This window comes from Zingiber officinale, chromosome 9A, assembly GCF_018446385.1.
Source record: "Zingiber officinale cultivar Zhangliang chromosome 9A, Zo_v1.1, whole genome shotgun sequence".
Taxonomy (NCBI): Eukaryota; Viridiplantae; Streptophyta; class Magnoliopsida; order Zingiberales; family Zingiberaceae; genus Zingiber; species Zingiber officinale.
The window spans coordinates 94153338-94177313 of NC_056002.1; the positions used below are offsets into that span (position 1 = coordinate 94153338).

The 23976-nt window shown below is 38.3% G+C and overlaps 1 protein-coding gene across 1 annotated transcript; it reads left to right on the top strand.

Annotated features, from left to right (window-relative positions):
* The first annotated feature begins 19441 nt into the window (after positions 1-19441).
* On the top strand, positions 19442-21916 carry LOC122019338 (zinc finger MYM-type protein 1-like). The gene is made up of 2 exons (XM_042576815.1): positions 19442-20443; positions 20564-21916. Exons 1-2 carry the CDS (start codon positions 19442-19444, stop codon positions 21914-21916), a joined length of 2355 nt encoding a protein of 784 aa, XP_042432749.1.
* The last annotated feature ends 2060 nt before the right edge of the window (positions 21917-23976 follow it).

Here is a 23976-nt window from a genome sequence, read left to right on the forward strand (position 1 = left end):
TTTTCAAAACCAATATCCCATCATATTCCTTGGGCATAATGCACATGACTTGTACATTAGCTTTCCCAATGATGGGAAAACACACAACTATGTGTTTTGATGAATTTAAAACTCAAAGGAATGCACTAAATCAACATCTTGAGCTTTGTTCATCATCCTAACATCTCACTTGTATATAATATGCACTAAAACACATACAAGTCACCTTAGAGGTCTTTGTGAGATGTAAAATTTGGTTTTGCCCTGTTCTAGGGATCATGCATATCTATCTAGGCATTTTGAGAGGTAGACATCCACAAAGGATGTTACTTGTTGATTTACTTGTTAAACAAATGTCACTTGTTTATTCCACTTGTTGTAAACAAATGCCACTTGTTTAACTAATGCCATATGTCCTTAATTTTTAAGGAAATAAACATAATGCATGATAATGTTATGGCATACATCAAAATAAACTAGCTTTCAAAAGAAAGATTTCTATAACTACATGATGTATGTATGGCATGACATGGTATTTTTGTATTTTTCATGATGAGTCATGAATGCAAAATACAAATAAGATAAAATATGATGTCATGGCATATTATGAGCAAACAATCATGGCAAGATTTAGCATAAATAAAATATACCTAGATTAACTATCTAAGTATCCTTAAAGTCTTAGCTAAACTTACACCTTAAACCTAGATTGCCCTAAAGTGCTTCAAGAAAATGCCAAAGCCTAAGTTTGCATTTCTTATTCCCTTGATTAAATGTATGCCAATTGAAAATAAACATGTCCTCAAATGTTGGCATATTCCATTTTTCCTCAAGAGTAGCACTTTTAAATTTAAGGCCAGGATTGCCTTAAATTGCCTAAGAACATACCAAAATCCCAACTTGGTAGTTCTTGTGTTTTCTCAAATTTGTGCCACTTTAAAATAAAATCAATACTTCTCCAATTTGGCACATCTTACTCTTTCAAGGAGTAATCAATAGGTCCATTTCATTTTCAAAGGTTAACTAAACCTTGAAAATGCTCCTTGAGTGTCAATTTCCTCAAAGTTGGGTTAACTACCCTTCTAATCGGAGTTGACACTCTCTAACCCATCTATGGGGTAGAGAAGATGCTCCTAGGAACCCAACACCTATTGGTGCTCCTTGGATGCTCTAGGTACTCACTAGGGATAACTTCCCTAGATACCTTCCTAGTGACCTTGTTGGGCTTCTTAGAAGCCTTGGTCACATTTTCTAGGTCAACTCTAGGGATAGCCTCCCTTGTGACCTTGTTTGTGACTTTCTTAGACTTCTTAGAAGTCTTAGTAACATTTGTTGCAAAAATACTCTTAGGGATGACTTCCCTAGTATTTTTGGCTTGACCACTAGACCTAGGGTTTGTTCCATAACTATATGGAACTCTATGGTAAGAGGGCACATCCTTCTTAGCCTTTGGTTTGTATCCCAAACCTCTATGGCCATTGGATGACCTTTGTGCTCCTAGACCTAGGTTATGCTCATTTTGCCCTAATAGGATATTTTCCATCCTTTTTAGGGTCTTTTCCATTTTATCAAGTCTTGACCTCAAGACTTGATTTTCTCTCACTAAGTCCTTAGTATTTGACCCATGAGCATTTTTGTTTCTAGGCTTGTATCTAAAATCCTTAGAGTTTTCGCCTAGATTTTTACCTACAATCCTAGCCTTAGGTGTAGTAGTTTTAGCATGAAAAGCTATATGTTTTTCTTTAACACTATCATGCTTTCTATTTTCATGGTAAATAGCATTAAAATGATATAAACTTGAACTATCATGCTTTTTACCATAATGTAGAGGAGTAGGCTCAATAAATGTTACCTTCTTCTTTACTTTAGAGGCTCCCCCTTGATTAGAGCTTCCTCCATGAGCCTTGACCACTTTCTTCCCCTTGGGGCATTGACTTCGGTAATGCCCCTTTTGATTGCAAGAGAAGCATATAATATGCTCCTTGCTCTTCTTTGTTCCGGGAATGGTCTCCTCGGGCTTCTCCTTGCCCTTTTTCGTCACTTGACCCTTCTTCTTGGCCAAGTTGGGACACTTGCTCTTGTAGTGCCCACTTTCCCTACACTCAAAACATATTATATGATTTTTATTTTTAATTGAAACATTTATACCTTCTTGTGTAGGGATGACACTTGCTCCTCCATTTGCTATTTCTTGAATTTCGGAGGTGGCACCATCTTCTTCTTCTTCACTTGACCCGGATGTAGAAGCTTCTCCTTCTTCTTGATCCGGCGTCACCAAGGATTGCTCCCCCTCAATCCTAGAGGTGGAGGCTTCATCATCTTGAATGTGAAACAAGGAGTATGCTCCCTCCTTGTTCCCTTCGGTGCATTCCCTTGAGGATGAAGCTTCTTGGATTTCCTCTTCTTCGGAGGTTGAGTATCTCTCAACCTCGGGGTCCTCCTCTTGGTCTTGCTCCAAAGAGTCACCCTCTTTGGATTCTTCATGATCTTGTACAGTGGAGGGGATCTCTTCATGAAGCTTGGCCAATTTGCTCCAAAGCTCCTTGGCATCTTCGAATTCTCCAACTCGAGCCAAGATGTGGCTAGGCAATAAGTTGACCAGAAGCTTGGTCACTTTGTCATTTGCCTCGCCCCTTTGAATTTGCTCTGAGCTCCATCTGCTTTTCTTTAGAAGCTTGCCCTTGGAGTTTGTTGGAGCTTTGAAGCCTTCCATTAGAGCAAACCATTGCTCTATCTCCATCATAAGAAAATTTTAGATTCTTGATTTCCAAGAATCGAAACTCGTAGAAGTGTATGGTGGAGCCACCCTTGTATCAAATCCAAGTCCATCTTGGAATTGCATCTTGAAGTTGAGCTTCTTGAATTCTTTGACTTTGATGAATTTGCTCCAACTTCTTCACCCTCTAGCTTTTGTTGTTATGCTTGACCCTTCCGGCGATGATTCCGGTGAAGAGCGGCCTCGCTCTGATACCACTTGTTAGGACCAAAAGTAGCTAGAGGGGGGGGGGGTGAATAGCTCGTCGCGTTCGCTCGGTGCTCGGCGTTGCTTGTTTCTTCAAGAATATGCAGCGGAAAATACAGAAACAAATACAACAACGCTAACACGGTTGGTTTACTTGGTATCCACCTCACAAGAGGTGACTAGTCCAAGGATCCACACCACGCACGCACCCTCCACTATGAAAACACTCCTTTTCGGTAACTACCGAGGGCGGAGAAGCCCTACAAGACTCTCAGTACAAGAAGAAAGGAAAGGGAAACGAAATACAAGCGCAAAGCTTACAATGAGTACAGAAAACCCTAACCCTAGCTTCTCTTCTTGCCTTTGATCCGCCTCTTGACTTGGAGAGCTTCCAAGATCCTTCAAGAACTGGCGATCTGAGCTTTGTGAGCACTGTGGAGGAGTAGGCGAGAGCTCTGGAGTGAATCGGTGAAGTTCCTCCGCAGCCATCGAACGCCTGCAGCTATAAACGACGCCAACGGTCGGATCCCGATCGATTCGAATGTTCCCAATCGATCGGGGAGGCTTTGGATCGATCCACGGATCGAAACGCGCCTGGATCGATCCACGGATCGATCCAGCGCTTATCGCGCGAAGCAGCCGCGTCCCAATCGATCCACTGATCGATTGGGACATCTGGATCGATCCACGGATCGATCCAGAAGCTCTCTGTTCGCTGGGACAGGTCTGGATCGATCCACTGATCGATCCAGAGCCTGGATCGATCCAGCACTTGGTTTTTGTCCAAAACCAAGTCCCAAACATCCCTAACCAACATTCGGTCAACCTTGACCTGTTGGTATGTCATGCCTAGCATCTAGTCACTCCCTTGACCTGCTAGGACTCCCTTACCAAGTGTCCGGTCAATCCCTTTGACCCACTTGGACTTTTCTCTGTGCCAAGTATCCGGTCAATCCCTTTGACCTACTTGGACTTTTCTTTCATGCCAAGTATCCAGTCAATCCTTTGACCTACTTGGACTTCCCAACACCAGATGTCCGATCATCCTTGATCCATCTGGATTTTCCCTTGCCTGGCTTCACTCACCAGGACTTTCACCTAGCTTCACTCACTAGGGTTTTCATCTGCCTAGCTTCACTCACTAGGACTTTCATCTGCCTAGCTTCACTCACTAGGACTTTCACCTGGCTTCACTCACCAGGACTTTCACCTGGCTTCACTCACCAGGATTTCCATCTGCCTAGCTTCACTCACTAGGACTTTCACCTGGCTTCACTCACCAGGATTTCCATCTGCCTAGCTTCACTCACTAGGACTTTCACCTGGCTTCACTCACCAGGACTTTCACCTGCCTAGCTTCACTCACTAGGACTTCCTTCTGCCTGGCTTCACTCCCAGGACTTTTCTTCTGCCTGGCTTCACTCACCAGGACTTTCATTTTGCCTAACATCCCAGTTAGGACTTACCAGTCAAGTATCCAGTCAACCTTGACCTACTTGACTCTTCTTCAATCAATATCTTATTGTCAAACATCTAAACCCAAACCAAGACTCAGCTTGGTTACCCAGGTCAACCTTGACCTGAGGGATATTGCACCAACAACTTGGACTTCCTTCCACCAGATGTTCGGTCACCTTTGACCGATCTGGATTTCCTTATGCCAAGTATCTGGTCAATTCTTTGACCTACTTGGACATCTCAATACCATGTGTCCGATCTGTTGGGACCTTCGTGTAGGACTGTTAGATTCGATAGAGGGGGGGGGTGAATATCGATTCGAAAATATCGAGTATAAGCGCAGCGGAAAAGTAAAGTAGACACAGGGTTTTTTACTTCGTTCGGAGCCTGTGACGACTCTTACTCGAAGGCCCGTACTCCTTGAGTACTTTCGTTGGGCAATTCATTAGCAATTCGGATAATTACAATTTAAGTACAAAAAGATGCTAATGAAAGGAAAACAAAGCTGTACTGACAGACAAGAAATTTAAAAGAGCGGGAACGTGTCGTCGGAGCTTTGTGAGCGTCGTTTGGAGCGTAGAGCAGCAGAGCGAGTAATCTCAGAGTTCTCAGATGTGAAAGATGATTCTGAAGCTCCTGTCTGGGGCTTCTTTTATATGTTGCTCCTGGCGCCTGGATTCCTTCCGGACGCCTGGAATGTGACGTAGCTGCTCAAACCGAGATGCTCCACGTGGTGACGACTTGGCCTGGATATAATTTGCTTTCCGGGCGCCCGGATCCCTTCCGGGCGCCTGGATCCCCTCCGGGCGCCCGGACCACCTTGTTCCAGAAAACTCTCTTTTCCTGCAAAACAAATTTAATCCGAGGCAATATATATCCTGCAAAATATATTGTTAGCACATTTATGAATTAGCACAAATAGTATGACTTAGATTCTGTCTTTCCGAGACCGGAATCTAGTCACGATCTCGACTTAGACATCCGAAATGGATCTAAGCCGGATCGACGCCTAATATTCCCTTCCTGGGAACGCGTCCTCGCAGTCACTCCCCTCCAGTGACTTACCTTACTTATCTGCCAGACGTCCGGTCAGCCCTTCGACCCGTCTGGACTTCTCGCCAGCTATCCGGTCAGCCCGTCGACCTAGCTGGACTTCTTGCCAAGCGTCCGGTCAGCCCGTCGACCCACTTGGACTTCTTGCCAGCTATCCGGTCAGCCCGTCGACCTAGCTGGACTTCGTGCCAGACATCCGGTCAACCCGTCGACCTGTCTGGACTTATCCTGCATACTCGATCAAAGTGTTAGACAACAACATACTAACTTAACCTGATTTGTCATTCATCAAAACCTGGGTTAAATCGTTAGTGCTAACCACACCAATAATCTCCCCCTTTTTGATGGAATGACAACCTGGTTAAGTTAGTGAAAACATATGCAAAAAAAAACATTTAAAGGGTTTTTTAAGTTAGTTTTGTATTTTCAATTCTGGTTTAGCTAACTTAACCACCTAACTCTCCCCCTTTGACATTCATCAAAAATAAGCATGGATTAAGTAAGCATAAACATAGACTTCAGTAAGAAATAATGTCGAGATAATCTGGGGGAGTTTAGACTTTTGAAAACTTGTTTAAAGCATTAGCTTTTAGCTTTTAGAAAAATAGCTAAGTTTAGATAGTCTAATTTTCAAACATAAGTGTATAAGTTCTAAATTTCAAGATCAAGTTTTAAATTTTCAAAACAAGTTTCAACTTTGAAACGCTTTTCAAACACAAGTTTTCAAAACCAAAATTCCAAAACTAAGTTTGAAAATTTTATTTTTCCAAAAACTGATTGAAATTTATTTTTCAACACTAAGTTTGTAAACGATTTAATATTCAAAATTAAGGAAAATGTTTTTGAGAAGCTTAGTTTGTAAACTTAAGTTTTGAAAAATCTAATTTCCACAATTTTAATAACAACGCTAATTTTTGTAAAATTTAACTTTCAAATCAAATTGTCAAAATTAAGTAAAATCAAATTTTAAGAACTAGATTCAGGACAATTTTCAAAGTAAAGTTAAATTAAATTTAAACTTTACTTTTAGTTTTCAAAGGAGTTTGGTAAAAGTAAGATCATATTTTTAAAATGTTTTTGTAAAATTTGTTTTCCAAAATCAAATTTTCAAAGTTCAAAAGTACTAGTTTCAAAACCATGGTTTAAAATACTTGAAAAGTTCAGTTTTCAAAGACTAAGTAAAATGGATAAAAAGTTTGTGAAAAAAAATTTCACAAGTTTAAACAAGTTGTTTTTAAACTTTGATTTTCAAAATTAAGTTTTAAAATTCAATTTGAAAAACTGAATTAGTTTTATTTCTCCCCCTGAACCTGACATTAAATTTTGAAAATATTTGCTAAAAATATTCAAAGTAATTTTTTTTTTTTAAATTGAGGTAGAATTTTCTAGAGAGATTTTAAAGAGAAGATTAAAAACTAACACTTAAGGATATAATTAAAAAATAAACCTCCCCCCTTAATTTGATACTCCTTTAATTTATTAATCCTCCTTATTTATTACTCCCCCTTAATATAAAATTTTACAACCATAACATATTTTCGTACCTAAGTGTTTTAAGCGATTGTATAATTATCTTTATAAATTGTTTATTTAAATTTGACTAACCGTAATTAATGTTAGATTCAGCTGAAATAAATTAACCTTTAGTGTAATGTTAAGTAAGATAAGTTGTTATTAATTCAATAATTGATCAATATTAATAATTTATTGATTAAATTTTGCTAAAATCTAAATTTTGTATTAATTGATGAAGGTGTTAGTTATAATTTAACTTTTCATTTACTTCCTTTTAAGTTGGATTAGCTTAGTTTAAAGTTGGTAGTAATTTGAAGTTACACTCGTTATTAAACAAGGTTAAGTCAGGTTCAATTTAAGTCAAACTTTAATTATGTTTTAATAAAAATAATTAATATTTTAAAGGTTGATTAAAAAAAGTGACTTAGAATAATTTTAATATTTTTAATAAGGTTAAATTTAGGTTCTAATCAAATCAAGCTTAGTTCTCAAATAAGGTTAGATTTAAAGAATTAGTTATTTACTTATTAATTACTTATTAAGTTTAAAGTCAAAATTTTTAATTTTATGTTTTATCTTATGTATGAATTTAAAATTTTAATTCTAAGTTATATTAAGTTTTAAATTTAAGTTTTAAGTAATTTAACTGCCTTAGTATTAAAATAATTTTTAACTAGATTTTTTTTTTAATAATTTAGAAATAATTTTTAAAATAATTTTTAAAATAGTTTAAAAAATAGTTTTTAAAGGATTTTTAAAATATTTTTGACAGAATTTTGAAAATAATTTTTAAGTTTAGAATAAAAATTTTAAAGTTAAAATTTTTAAGTTAAATATAAAATTTTTAAAATATTTTTAAGTAATAAATTAACCTTTAGTGTAATGTTAAGTAAGATAAATTGTTATTAATTCAATAATTGATCAATATTAATAATTTATAGATTAAATTTTGCTAAAATCTAAATTTTGTATTAATTAATGAAGGTGTTAGTTATAATTTAACTTTTCATTTATTTACTTTTAAGTTGGATTAGCTTAGTTTAAAGTTGGTGGTAATTTGAAGTTACACTCGTTATTAAACAAGGTTAAGTAAGGTTCAATTTAAGTCAAACTTTAATTATGTTTTAATAAAAATAATTAATATTTTAAAGGTTGATTAAAAAAAATGACTTAGAGTAATTTTAATATTTTTAATAAGGTTAAACTTATGTTCTAATCAAATCAAGCTTAGTTCTCAAATAAGGTTAGATTTAAAGAATTAGTTATTTACTTATTAATTACTTATTAAGTTTAAAGTCAAAATTTTTAATTTTATGTTTTATCTTATGTATGAATTTAAAGTTTTAATTCTAAGTTATATTAAGTCTTAAATTTAAGTTTTAAATTTAAGTTTTAAGTAATTTAACTGCCTTAGTATTAAAATAATTTTTAACTAGATTTTTTTTTAATAATTTAGAAATAATTTTTAAAATAATTTTTAAAATAGTTTAAAAAAATAGTTTTTAAAGGATTTTTAAAATAGTTTTGACAGAATTTTGAAAATAATTTTTAAGTTTAGAATAAAATTTTTAAAGTTAAAATTTTTAAGTAAAATATAAAATTTTTAAAATATTTTTAAGTTTAAAATAATTTTTAAAGTTAATTTAATTTTAAAATACTTTTTTTTAAAGTTAATTTAATTTTAAAATAATTTTTAAAGTTAATTTAATTTTAAAATAATTTTTAAAGTTAATTTAAAATTTAACATAAATTAATCGTAGTTCTTGTTAGTTATTTAATTCGAAGTTTAATTTAATTAATTTGATTCGAAATTTAATTTAATTAACTTAATTCGAAATTTAATTTAATTAATTCGAAATTTAATTTAATTAACTTAATTCCAAATTTAATTTAATTAATTTCATTCAAAATTTAATTAATTTAATTCGAAATTTAATTTAATTAATTTGATTCAAAATTTAATTTAATTTAATTAATTCGAAATTTAATTTAATTAACTTAATTCGAAATTTAATTTAATTAATGTAATTCAAAATTTAATTTAATTAATTTAATTCGAAATTTAATTTAATTCGAAATTTAATTTAATTAATTTAATTCGAAATTTAGTTTTGATCCTTAGTCATCTCAGCCAATCTAAGTTTTCAATCAGGGAATCCTATAATTTTGTGAGATGAATTAGATTTAATTATAGAGTTTGGTTTAACTTGTGTTAAATTTAGGTTTAGCTTTAGTCTCAACAAATAGGCATTCTTCGGATAAACTTCTAAGTTTGGTGAGTCACTTGGACATCATTAGAAGTATCCAACCTTTCGAGGTTTTCCGAATAGTCCTATCCACGGAGCTTAGTACTAAACCTTGGTCTAACTAGTTAGGATCCATTTAAGGATAGCTTCGGTCAGTTCCACTTGGCCAAATGCACCAGATCGAAGCCATATCTTTCTAGACATGCAATACCCAAGCTTCCCTAACGTACTATCATCCAAAAACTTCACCAGTACTAGGATTCAAGTTAGACGCGGTCTCTTTTTAACTAATCCTAATCACCCTGCCGGGTTAGTTTGTTTGGGTTACCCTGTCGGGTAAGTTAGTTTTGGAGGTGCCAGCTATTCTGGAGCCTCCCCTGAATCATTGGTCTTTAATTTAAGATTTTTGTATAATAAGAGTTGGTTTTAGTTAAGTTTAATGTTTAATTTGTAATTTAAATTTAAGTTTTTAATTTTGAATTAACTAAATTGGTCAAATTATCTTTCTTTAAGAGAGTGTATTTAATATTTGAATGTTCTTTCAATTTCAATTTTATTGGGTTAATTGAATTATCTTTCTTTAATAGCTTTTTATTAATTGTTAATTTTGAAATTTCTATATTATTTTTGTTTAATATGTTATCTTTAACATTTAATTTTAAGTTTGTTAAATTCCGTTTTGATTTTATCAAAGTGTTTGATTTTATCCTTACATTTTCTTTGCCTTTTAAATTGATATGGTTAATTGAATTTATTAGATTAGTTTTATCTTTAAAGTTTAATTTTTTATTAATTAAATTATCTTAGTTTTGGATAGTATTTTCTAGACTGATTTATCTTGATTACTAAATATTTTATCAAGGTATTTATTGATTTTATCGATTTTCTCATTTTTAGCATTTAAATTCAAATTTATTTTAATGTTTGACTTATTTATGTCTAAATGCTCACCTAGTTTTAAATTTTCTGAATTGATTAAATTATTTGAATTGATTTGGTCATTGTTCTGTTTGACCAAGTCAAGGTTGATGCCAAATTGATCAGAGTCTTGATTGACTTGATCAGAGTCTAGATTATTTTGTGATTTTGAATCTAAATCATTTAAATCTAGATTATCATGCACCATACTTGGACTAATTTCATACCTATCATCATGCTGATTATTTAAACTACTATTAGCAGGGGTATTTTGGTAAATATTACTAACCTTATCACAACCCCTAATTCAGTAGGCTTCTCCGTTGGATTTGACTCGAGTCCATATTTGACTTTAACTTGATCTTCTAGCTCCATCGGCGTCTCGTGAAGCTTGATCAACTGGGTCCACAGCTCATATGCATTCTTGTACTTTTCTAATCTGCATAAAATATTGTAAGGTAAAACATTACAAATAATGTTACTTACCTTTTTGTTCAGTTCCGAGTTTTGAGAAGGTTTCCTCAAAATTAGCATATAATCGATGTCTACGCTTCCTAAGAAGCATTCCATTAATCGCTTCCAGTAGTTAAAGTCTTCATGATCGTATGGTGGAGGTTCGTGAGGGTTCCGTCCTTCTAGAAGAGTCATTATTCTTGCACACAGAGAAACAAAAAAAAAAAATCCCAAGACTTGGTCTTGGATTAGCAGTGCTGGAAAAAAAATAATATTTCACTATTTTCGAAAAAAGTAATAAAATATTATTAAAATATTAATAAAAAAATATTATTTCAAATTTTTGAAAATGTAATATTTTGTCAATACTAAGCAATGGTGAAGAGATGGCGATGTATTTTTCAAAAATAATTTTGGAGGGAAAAAACGATATCTAATTTTTCTTTCAAAAGGTCCCCCCTTTGCCTGATTGGTGGTTGCACCAAATCAGAGCGGTACCTGCTCTGATACCACTTGTAGGACTGTTAGATTCGATAGAGGAGGGTGAATATCGATTCGAAAATATCGAGTATAAGCGCAGCGGAAAAGTAAAGTAGACACAGGGTTTTTTACTTCGTTCGGAGCCTGTGACGACTCCTACTCGAAGGCCCGTACTCCTTGAGTACTTTCGTTGGGCAATTCACTAGCAATTCGGATAATTACAATTTAAGTACAAAAAGATGCTAATGAAAGGAAAACAAAGCTGTACCGACAGACAAGGAATTTAAAAGAGCGGGAACGTGTCGTCGGAGCTTTGTGAGCGTCGTTTGGAGCGTAGAGCAGCAGAGCGAGTAATCTCAGAGTTCTCAGATGTGAAAGATGATTCTGAAGCTCCTGCCTGGGGCTTCTTTTATATGTTGCTCCGGGCGCCTGGATTCCTTCCGGGCGCCTGGAATGTGACGTAGCTGCTCAAACCGAGATGCTCCACGTGGTGACGACTTGGCCTGGATATAATTTGCTTTCCGGGCGCCCGGATCCCTTCCGGGCGCCCGGATCCCCTCCGGGCGCCCAGACTACCTTGTTCCAGAAAACTCCCTTTTCCTGCAAAACAAAGTTAGTCCGAGGCAATATATATCCTGCAAAATAGATTGTTAGCACATTTATGAATTAGCACAAATAGTATGACTTAGATTCCGTCTTTCCGAGACCGGAATCTAGTCACGATCTCGACTTAGACATCCGAAATGGATCTAAGCCGGATCGACGCCTAATGTTCCCTTCCTGGGAACGCGTCCTCGCAGTCACTCCCCTCCAGTGACTTACCTTACTTACCTGCCAGACGTCCGTTCAGCCCTTCGACCCGTCTGGACTTCTCGCCAGCTATCCGGTCAGCCCGTCGACCTAGCTGGACTTCTTGCCAAGCGTCCGGTCAGCCCGTCGACCCGCTTGGACTTCTTGCCAGCTATCCGGTCAGCCCGTCGACCTAGATGGACTTCGTGCCAGACATCCGGTCAGCCCGTCGACCTATCTGGACTTATCCTGCACACTCGATCAAAGTGTCAGACAACAACATACTAACTTAACCTGATTTGTCATTTATCAAAACCTGGGTTAAATCGTTAGTGCTAACCGCACCAACACTTCGGACGCGGCTAGAGAGGGGGGGTGTGAATAGCCGACCCCAAATTCACGTTTCTTCCTACAATTTAGGTTAGCGCAGCGGAAATACAATGTAGAAACGAAAGTGGAGAAGATCAAACCTCAAACACGACGATGTAACGAGGTTCGGAGATGATACTCCTACTCCTCGGCGTGTCCGTAAGGTGGACGAAGCCTATCAATCCGTTGGTGGATGAGACCCCGAAAAACCGGCTAATAGAAACTCCTTCTGGGTGGAGAAACCTCGCCACAAACTTCTTGCAATAGCAAGATAGGAGTACAAAGATACAGCACAATACAAAGGCAGTAAGAATGTAAAAACACAGCTTGCCTTCTCGTCGACTCGATGAAGCAGCAACTTCACGAAACACCTACAACAGCAGGAACCAGCCGAAGGAAGCTTCCACGAAGCTTCAGGAAAATGAGAGCTCAGCAAAGCTCTGATTGCAGTAAGATCAGAAAGAAAATAAAGGCTACTTCTACTGTAGAGGCACTCGACCCCTTTATATCCCTGAACCTGCGAACCTGCGAAGAGGGCAGAGGATACAGCAGAAAGCTAGCCGTTGTGACTCAACGGCTAGAGCTGGACCGATCAGGCTCCACCCTGATCGGTCCAGACCTTCTCTGATCGGTCTTGGGGACCGATCAGGACCTATGCTGATCAGTCCCTAGACCGATCAGCACGCTTCACAGAGAGTTGCCGAACTCTCTGATCGGTCTGTGGACCGATCAGGACTCAGGTGGATCGGTCCACAGACCGATCCCCCTCTTTCTTCTCCCGATCTTCTTCGCTTCTGTATGATTACTGATCGGTCACCAGACCGATCAGGTAATTCACAGAAACACACTGTTTGGTTACTGATCGGTCACCAGACCGATCAGTCAACCAGCGTATCACTAGATCGGTCACCAGACCGATCAAGGTTTAGAGCTCCCAGCCTTAAACCCTACCTGGTCCTGAGAACGAGCTACCGAGCCCTCTCAGACCTAGTCCGGAGAACGAGCTACCGAGCCCTCTCCGACTTCCCATGTCCGGTCCAGAGAACGAGCTACCGAGCCCTCTCTAACCTAGTCTGGAGAACGAGCTACCGAGCCCTCTCCGACTTCATCCGGTCCAGAGAACGAGCTACCGAGCCCTCTCTGACCTAGTCCGGAGAACGAGCTACCGAGCCCTCTCCGACATCGTCCGGTCCAGAGAACGAGCTACCGAGCCCTCTCTGACCTAGTCCGGAGAACGAGCTACCGAGCCCTCTCCGACTCCATCCGGTCCAGAGAACGAGCTACCGAGCCCTCTCTGACCACAGTTCGGCGAACGAGCTCCCAAGCCCTCTCCGACTTCCCATGCTAAGTTTCTATACTTGGACTTTTCCGTGCCAAGTCCCCATACTTGGACTTTTCCCGTGCCAAGCTCCCTGCTTGGACTTTTCCGTGCCAAGTCTCCATACTTGGACTTTTCTCGTGCCAAGCTCCCTGCTTGGACTTTTCACCAGATGTCTGGTCAATCTTGACCTATCTGGATTTTCCTTGCCTGGCTTCACTCACCAGGACTTTCCAACTGCCTGGTTTCACTCACCAGGACTTTCCCTTGCCTGGCTTCACTCACCAGGACTTTCACCTGGCTTCACTCACCAAGATTTCCCGAATCAGGTCGACTCACCTCGGGTCAACCAGGTCAACCTTGACCAAAGATTGCACCCACAATCTCCCAAGTTTGTATTCTGTCAAACATCAGAATATAACTTTTCTACTCTCGTCAAACATCAGAATAGAACTTTTCTATTCTCGTCAAACATCAAAATACAACTCGAGTCAGGTCAACTCGAGTCGGGTCAACCAGGTCAACCTTGACCTAAGGTTGCACCAACAATCTCCCCCTTTTTGATGTTTGACAAAAACCATAATCAAGTTAGGTTAACCCGATAACCTAACTTAGGTTTTTCAATAGTTCTCCAATGAATGTTCTTCCTTGAACATTCTCCCCAAACTCCAATGTTCTTCCTAGAACATTTTCTAAACATTCTCCCCCTTTTTGACACACATCAAAAAAAGTGAATCAAGGTTAAGAGTTTCTTCCTAATGAAAGTCTCATACCTTTCATTAAAACCCTTAATTTCCCCCTTGATACTAAAGACAATAATCAACTTAGTGATAATCTCATATCACTCATCCTCAGAAATCGAGTAAAAACTCCCCCTAAAAGTCAACTCCCTTTGACCAATAGGTAAACTCCCCTTGACCATTGCACCAACAATGTCTTGGAGAGTTTCAATCCTTTAGAAATCTAAAATATCAACTTCCAATGAAATTTCGACAATCATAAAATCAGCATTTTGGCATACTCACCCTTTATGGATCGGTCACCGACGGTCCACACTTCCTGGATCGGTCCGGTGGCCGATTCAGACCTCCCGACCAATCGGCATCCCTCATCGGTCCACAAATCTCGATAGGATTTCGATTTTCTCCAAATTCGAAACCCTAAAAATCATGAAAATTCTAAAATTGTAAAATTTTGAGGATACATTCCTCATAACATATATTATCATGGAAAAATAGTTTTCTATGAAAATAACTTCCATTTTTAAATCTTGATACAAAGTTCGAAAGACTTTGAAATAGTTCAAGGTTAATCCATCTTTGTATCAACTTGCTCAATGATGAATGCTATCACTAGAAAAGCTTCATCAAGGTTTTTCAAATCAATTTTGAAATGATTTTAAACCATTCAATTTAGGATCACAATCTTAGGGTTAAATGTACATGACTTGTACACAAGCTTTCCCTATGATCCTCAATTTAGAATTAGGCTCATCTAGGTACAAGAGCTATGCACCTTGATCCTAACTCATAATCCTAATATCTCACACACATCTAAGGTGTATCAAATACATCCAAGTCAATTTTGATGTGAGATATGGGTTTAGGTCATCTTAAGCTAAGTTCTCACGCATTTTCTAGACAACAATTTGATTTCCATATCAAATTGAGTTTTTATCCTTAAATCAATTTAATTGATCATAAATGCAAGAGATGATGACATGGCATAAAATAATATCATAAGTGGAAACATGTGCTAATGTCATGATGTCATGGCATAAAGTATGAAACTTAAATAAGACATGACATATAACTAACCTAAGCATTATCATGACATTTTAAATGATAGTAAATTAGATATGATGTCATGACATGACATATGACAAACAATATATGGCAAATAACATATAAAGGTATAGAAAATACCTAATTCTAGCTTTAGTTGTCATTTTTGATAATTTTGATCATTTTGCCATAAATTCTATATTCCTAAGTGTAATAGACCTAAAATCATATACTAAAGATTTTTAGATCACTATGTGCCAATTAGATTGACCCTAAAAGATTCCTCAAATGTGATTGGCACATCCTAATCACCTTAGGAATAATTTTTAATTTCATTTTCAAGGCTTGGTTATACCTTGAAACTTCCTAAAATGCCACATTTTGCCATGATTAGGTTAACTACCTATCCAAATAAGGTGGACACACCCTAAACCATCTAGCGTGAAGGAATCACGCTCCTAGGAACCCAATACCTATTTGAGCTCATTGGGTTCACTAAATATTCACTAGGGATGACTTCTCTAGCAACCCTCCTAATGACCCTCCTAGGCTTTAAAACCTTGGTCATTTGGGACTCATCAAGATCAACTCTAGGGGTGACTTCCCTTGTGATCTTGGTGATGGTCTTCTTAGCCCTAGGTCTTGTTCCATAATCGAATAGAACATTATAATAAGTGGGCTTGACTACTTGAGACTTAGGTTTGTGACTCAAATCTCTCATGTCCTTGGGCTTTTGTTTTTGACCCTTAGACCCTAGAGTTGACTTTTCCAAATTCTTAAGGGCCTTTTCTAAAGTGTCAAGTCTTGACCTCAAGACTTGGTTTTCCTTCTTTAATACCTCAAGCTTTAATTTTCCATTTCTCTTTGAGGTATTTCTAAGCATATGTCTAGTTGTTTTGGGATTCCTATCTAGGTTTTCCTTAACCTTAGATGAGTTAATTCTAGGATTGGCATTTCTAGTATTATCCTTACCTAGACTAACATGTTTGGCACCTAAGCACATGTATCGGTTTCTATGGTTATCATGCTTATCATCATTGGCAATTGCAATAAAGCTACTAGCATGTTTCTTAGTAGAATTGCAATAATGTGCCTTAAAGGGTACCTTAGGGTTTGCCTTAACTCCCCCTATAGATGTGCTTGGTCTCTTGTCCTTGTGAGGTTGCCTCCCCCTCGGACATTGGCTCCTATAATGTCCCCTTTGCTTGCATTGGAAGCACACCACGTGCTCCTTGCCCTTGCGTATCGGGACTCCGGCTTCCTTGACCTTTGGCGCCGGTGGAGTCTTCCTAATCCTCTTTCGGCATTTACTCTTGTAATGCCCATATTCCCTACACTCAAAGCACATTATATGTAATTTATTTGAAATTAAGTTGCTTGAGTTACCTAGGGTTGAGGATGGATATACGCTCTCTTCTTCATCCCTTCCGGAGGTAGAGGTTTCTTCTTGCACCAATCTTGATGAAGAACTCTCCTCCTCTTCTTCCTTAGATGTTGAGTAGCCCTCAACTTCTAATTCCATACCTCCATGATGTGAGCTACTTGGCTCACTTGACTCCTCTTCATGACTTGAATTGGAGCTCTCCTCATGGAACTTAGACAAGTTGTTCCACAACTCCTTGGCATCGTTGTATCCACCTATCTTACACAAGATATCATTAGGTAATGAAAATTCAAGGATTTTCGTTACCTCGTCGTTGATTGTGGATTGGTGGATTTGTTCCTTCGTCCACTTCTTCTTCTCGAGAGGTTCTCCATTTTTATCCACCGGAGGAGTAAAACCTACTCATACACAATTCCGATTCACTAGGTTAGTCATAAGAAAATACTTCATCCTTACCTTCCAATACGCGAAGTTGTCGCGATCGTAGAAGGGTGGAATCGTGATGTCTTCTCCAAGTCGATCCATTCTCTAGCTTGTGCTCCCCCGGGTGTTAATCCGTCGAAGAGCAAGCTGCTCTGATACCACTTGTTAGGACCTTTGGACGCGGCTAGAGAGGGGGGGGTGTGAATAACCGACCCCAAATTCACGTTTCTTCCTACAATTTAGGTTAGCGCAGTGGAAATACAATGTAGAAACGAAAGTGGAGAAGATCAAACCTCAAACACGATGATGTAACGAGGTTCGGAGATGATACTCCTACTCCTCGGCGTGTCCGTAAGGTGGACGAAGCCTATCAATCCGTCGGTGGATGAGACCCCGGAAAACCGACTAATAGAAACTCCTTCTGGGTGGAGAAACCTCGCCACAAACTTCTTACAATAGCAAGATAGGAGTACAAAGATACAGCACAATACAAAGGCAGTAAAAATGTAAAAACACAGCTTGCCTTCTCGTCAACTCGATGAAGCAGCAACTTCACGAAACACCTACAACAGCAGGAACCAGCCGAAGGAAGCTTCCACGAAGCTTCAGGAAAATGAGAGCTCAGCAAAGCTCTGATTGCAGTAAGGAGGAAGAATAATAACTGCTACTGTAGAGGCACTCGACCTCTTTATATCCAACCTGCGAAGAGAGAGATACACAGAAACTAGTCGTTGTGACTCAACGGCTAGGGCCGATCAGCTCCACCGATCGGTCCAGGATTCTCCGATCGGCCGGGACCGATCAGACCTATTCTCGATCGGTCCCGCACCGATCAAACGCTTCACGAGAGTTGCGAACTCTCGATCGGTCTATGGACCGATCAGATTTAGTGGATCGGTCCAGACCGATCCCCTCTTCTTCTCCCGATCTTCTTCGCTCAGATGATTACTGATCGGTCACCGGACCGATCAGGTAATTCACAGAAACACACATCAGTCAACCAGCGTATCACTGGATCGGTCACCAGACCGATCCAGGTTTAGAGCTCCCAGCCTTAAACCCTACCTGGTCCTGAGAACGAGCTACCGAGCCCTCTCAGACCTAGTTCGGAGAACGAGCTACCGAGCCCTCTCCGACTTCCCATGTCCGGTCCAGAGAACGAGCTACCGAGCCCTCTCTAACCTAGTCTGGAGAACGAGCTACCGAGCCCTCTCCGACTTCATCCGGTCCAGAGAACGAGCTACCGAGCCTTCTCTGACCTAGTCCGGAGAACGAGCTACCGAGTCTTCTCCGACTTCGTCTGGTCCAGAGAACGAGCTACCGAGCCCTCTCTGACCTAGTCCGGAGAATGAGCTACCGAGCCCTCTCCGACTTCGTCCGGTCCAGAGAACGAGCTACAGAGCCCTCTCTGACCTAGTCCGGAGAATGAGCTACCAAGTTCTCTCCGACTCCATCCGGTCCAGAGAACGAGCTACCGAGCCCTCTCTGACCACAGTTCGGAGAACGAGCTCCCAAGCCCTCTCCGACTTCCCATGCCAAGTTTCCATACTTGGACTTTTCCGTGCCAAGTCTTCATACTTGGACTTTTCCCGTGCCAAGCTCTCTGCAGGGCCGGACCTTCCATGAGGCCAAGGAGGCGGCCGCCTCAGGGCCCATCACAGGAAAGGGCCCATTTTTTACAAAAAAAATTTATAAAATATAAGGCCATACCGATAAACCCTATTTTTACAGAGAACATCGTCGATTCTCAGTTTCTCACGGAGGCGGCACACACCGACGTTGCAACACGAGCAGACAATTTCTTTAACTCTTCTCCAGCGTTCTTCCCAAATCCCACTGAGGCATAAAAAGAACGAAAAGATTGGGTCATTGGGAGCAGTGCCGTGAAGGATTTGGTTAGGCATCTTTTTGACTTTTTGCATCAGTTTTAAACATTTAAGTTGAATCTTCATTAAGTTTTATCTTTTTGCATCATTTTCTAAACAATATGAATCTTCCTATCTCTGCTTTACTTTTGTGTTGGGTGTATTTCTCATGATCCTTTACTTTATGGGATTTTGATTTTTGATAATTGATTCTGTTTTTTCTTATCTCCATCTTGTTTATTGTTCTCTAATTATTTAATTTTGGTAGTCATGTGAAGTTTGATATTGATATTAGGCACTTTATTTTATTTGTCGAATACTAAATTTAATAAACTCGGTCTTTTTTCTGGTAAAGGTTGAACCTAAATTGCAAAAGTATTTTATTGTTCTCTAATTATTAGGAACTCTTTTAATAATTTGCAGGAATAATAAAAGAATATTGAAAATGCCTCCTAAATATCTATCTGGAGCTCAAAAGAGAAAAATGAAACAAAGGGAGGAAGCATTAACTCAAAGTCAAGCCGGTGATATTAACAAATATTTTATTAAAAGTAGCAGAATAGAAAGAGAAGAATTTGGGGATAATTTGGTGATTGAAGAACAAAGCCACAATGAAAATGAAGAATTGGTTGAAGCTGCCAATTTGATTGAGTCGAATGAAAACGTAGAAGAAGACTCTCAACCTGAAAAATTAAATTCGACTATGAATTTGGAGGATCCTGGAAATTGGAATAACATTGATCAAAAATTGAGAGATTACTTAATTGAAATGGGTCCAAAAAGAGTGAATGATTTTTTGTTTCCTAAGGATAGTAACAATAGGCATTTTGATTCATCACATTATACACGAGTAATGGCAAATGGACAAACATTAGATAGAAGATGGCTTGTATATTCTATTTTATTGGATAAAATATTTTGCTTCTGTTGCAAGTTGTTCAAGACTGAACAAATGATGAGTAGAATGGGGAATTTGGGTAATGATGGATACAAAGACTGGCGTAATATGCATAGAAGTCTTAAACAACATGAAGCTAGTAGAGACCATATGGATTGCATGATTGCTTGGGTTGAATTAGAAAAGAGGCTGAAAAAAAATCAAACAATTGATTACAGTATGCAACTTCAAATCAATAAAGAAAGACAACATTGGAGGCAAGTGTTAACAAGAATAATTTCCATTGTAAAAACACTTGCCAAAAATACTTTGGCATTTCGAGGGGATGATGAGAAACTTTATGTCGAGAACAATGGGCTATTTTTGCAAATGATAGAAATGGTTGCTGAGTTTGATCCAGTGATGGAGGAGCATGTTCGACGTTGTGAAGCAAGAGAATCTCAATATACATATTTTAGTCCAAAAATTCAAAATGAACTAATAGAGACTTTGGCAAATGAAGTGAAAAGGGCAATCATTGCAAAAGTTAAACATGCAAAATATTTTTCAGTAATACTTGATTGTACTCCAGATGCAAGTCATCAAGAACAAATGTCTCTAGTGCTACGATGTTTGGATGATTCGACGAGCACACCAAAAGTAGAAGAATATTGGGTTGAGTTTTTGAAGGTGGATGACACATCAGGTCTTGGGTTATTAAGTGAACTTCTAAATGTGTTAACTAGAGTTGGACTTGACATTGATGACATAAGAGGACAGGGGTACGACAACGGGTCTAACATGAGTGGAAGACACAAAGGTGTACAAAAAAGATTGCTTGAAATAAATCCGAGAGCCTTTTACACACCATGTGGTTGTCATAGTCTTAATTTGGCTTTAGTTGATATGGTGGAATGTTGTCCTAAAGCCAAATCCTTCTTTGGAGTGGTGCAACGCATCTACACATTATTTTCTTCCTCTACAAAGAGATGGAAAATTTTTAAAGATAAGGTGTCTGGTTTGACCGTTAAGCCATTGTCACATACCCGTTGGGAAAGTCATGTTGAAAGTGTTAAAGCCATAAAAGAGCAAATTGTAAATATAAGAGATGCTTTACTTGACTTGGCAGAAGTTGCTGAAGATTCTAAAACAAAGAGTGATGCGGAGACCTTAGCACTATATGATCTTGAGAGTTTTGAGTTCTTGCTTGGAATGGTAATCTGGTATAATTTGTTACGAGCAATAAATACTGTGAGTAAGTTTATTCAATCTGAAGATATGGATATTGATATTGCGATCAACCTTTTACAAGGACTTGATCAATTTCTTGATAAGTTTAGAGAAGAGGGGTTTGCTAGTTCCATGAATGAAGCCGTGCAAATCGCAAGTGAAATGGGGATTGAACCTAAATTTCGAGAAAAACGTATCATTCGAAGAAAGAAACAATTTGATGAAAGTTACAATGATGATGTGACACGATCAGGTGAAGAATCTTTTAGAGTTGAATATTTTCTGTTTATAATTGATCAAGCTCGATCTTCTCTTCAAGTTCGATTTGAACAATTTAAACAATATCAAGAGATTTTTGGGTTTTTATTGAATTTGGAAAAGTTAAAGAGTGAGCCTTTAACAAGCCTGATGAAGTCTTGTATGCAGCTTCAACAATTTTTGAGTCACGATAGACGTTCAGATATTAATGGCGATGAGTTGTGTTCAGAGTTGATGGTCGTGAGATGCTATTTAACAAATGAGAAAAGAGCAATTGATATGCTACAATGTTTGACAAAACTGAATGGTTTATTCCCAAATACTTACATTGCCTATAAGATTTTGTTAACAATACCAGTAACAGTTGCATCGGCAGAAAGAAGTTTCTCGAAGTTGAAGTTAATTAAGAATTATCTTCGATCAACAATGTCACAGGATAGACTAAATGGGCTAGCAATGTTGTCGATTGAGAAAGAAATAGTCAGAGAATTAGATTATGCAAATTTGATAAATATTTTTGCTTCTAAAACAGCTAGACGAGTAGTTTTTATGTAATTATTTCAAATATGTATTAACTTTTTATTGATATAATATATTATTTTTGGTTTATTTATGTATTTAGTGTATTGTTATGTGTGAATTGAGCATTACATTTATTTATCGTCACAAAAGGGCCACTTTTTATTTTCGCTTCAGGCCCCGTCGAACATAGGTACGGCTCTGACTCTCTGCTTGGACTTTTCTGTGCCAAGTCTCTATACTTGGACTTGTCTCGTGCCAAGCTCCCTGCTTGGACTTTTCACCAGATGTCTGGTCAATCTTGACTTATCTGGATTTCCCTTGCCTAACTTCACTCACCAGGACTTTCCAACTGCCTGGCTTCACTAACCAGGACTTTCCCTTGCCTGGCTTCACTCACCAGGACTTTCACCTGGCTTCACTCACCAGGATTTCCCGAATCAGGTCGACTCACCTCGGGTCAACCAGGTCAACCTTGACCAAAGATTGCACCCATAATCTCCCAAGTTTGTATTCTGTCAAACATTAGAATACAACTTTTCTACTCTCGTCAAACATCAGAATAGAACTTTTCTATTCTCGTCAAACATCAAAATACAACTCGAGTCAGGTCAACTCAAGTCAGGTCAACCAGGTCAACCTTGACCTAAGGTTGCACCAACACGATCAACTTTGACCCACCTGGATTTTCACGTGTCTGGTGACACTCACTAGATCTTTCCATCTGCCTAACTTAGTCACTAGGATTTCCATCTATCTGACTTTTTTCACCAGGACTTTCACCTAGCTTTACTCGCTAGGGTTTTCACCTGGTTTCACTCACCAGGATTTTTCCACTGTCTGGCTTTACTCACCGGGACTTTCACCTGCCTGGCTTCACTCACCAGGACTTTCCCACTGTCCGGCTTCACTCACCAGAGCTTTCACCTACCTGGTTTCACTCACCAAGACTATCACCTACCTTCACCCACTAGGATTTTCCAATTACCTAGCTTCGCTCACTAGGTCTTTCACTTGGCTTCACTCACCAGGATTTCCCATCTGCTTAACCTCCAGTTATGACTTTCTCAATCAAGTATCCAGTTAACCTTTTGACCAACTTGATTCTTTTTCATATCTAACCGGTCAATTTTGACCAGAGGGGAATTGTATCAACAATCTCCCCAAATAGATAATTACATCTACAATCTCCATATATTGTTAAATATCAAAACCCAAACATCAAAACCCAAACATCAAGACTCAAGCTTAAGCCAACTCAAGTTTAGTTAACGAGGTCAACCTTGATCTAGGGATATTGCACCAACAAAAACAACAAATCTTCATTATTATCAGCAAGTTATATCAACTAGTTAGAGTGGCTATATGAATACTAAGTAATAAGAAAATGAATTCCAGCAGCACTATCAAGAAATGGAATCCTAAGCGATAGGACAAAGAAATGTAACTTCATACCAAAGCAATTTTTCATCATAATCCTCCATTGTAATGCACTTAAATGGAAGCACAAACTCATTAGGACAGAAACATGATTCAAACTAAAATAACAATGATTAGGACTCCGTACCCAAATCAATAGTTTTTGTTCGGAAGTAGGTTTTGATGAATCATAAACCCGTCGTCCGACGATCAGCTCCAATAGAAGCACCCCGAAGCTATAGACATCAGATTTAAGAGTCAATTTACCGCTCATCGCATAATCAGGAGCACAATAACCATATGTTCCCATCACCCTTGTGGAAACATGTGTATTGTCCCCGACGGGTCCGAGTTTTGCAAGTCCAAAGTCAGAAAGTTTTGGGTTGAAGTCATCATCTAATAACACATTCGCAGCCTTCATGTCTCGGTAAATGATGGGTGGATTTGCAACATCATGTAAATATGTCAACCCTTCGGCAACTCCTAGAACAATCTTTATTCACGTGTTCCAATCAAGGGGTGGCTTGTTAGGAGGATATGGGATGTGGTATTCCAAATGGAAAATCAAAAGACATTGATGAAAAGCACAATCCTAACGAACAAAAGGTGAAGTATCAGTCACAAACTCATCAGGCGAAAGTAATGAACTATCATAAAGGACATATATTTGGATCGTA

What these genes read in the sequence shown, in the direction of transcription:
- LOC122019338 (XM_042576815.1), top strand. Translation starts at nt 19,442, where the DNA reads ATGCCTCCTAAATATCTATCTGGAGCTCAAAAGAGAAAAATGAAACAA. An exon ending in AACATGCAAAATATTTTTCA is followed by an intron (nt 20,444 to 20,563) that starts GTAATACTTGAT and finishes GAGTTTTTGAAG; the next exon opens with GTGGATGACACATCAGGTCT.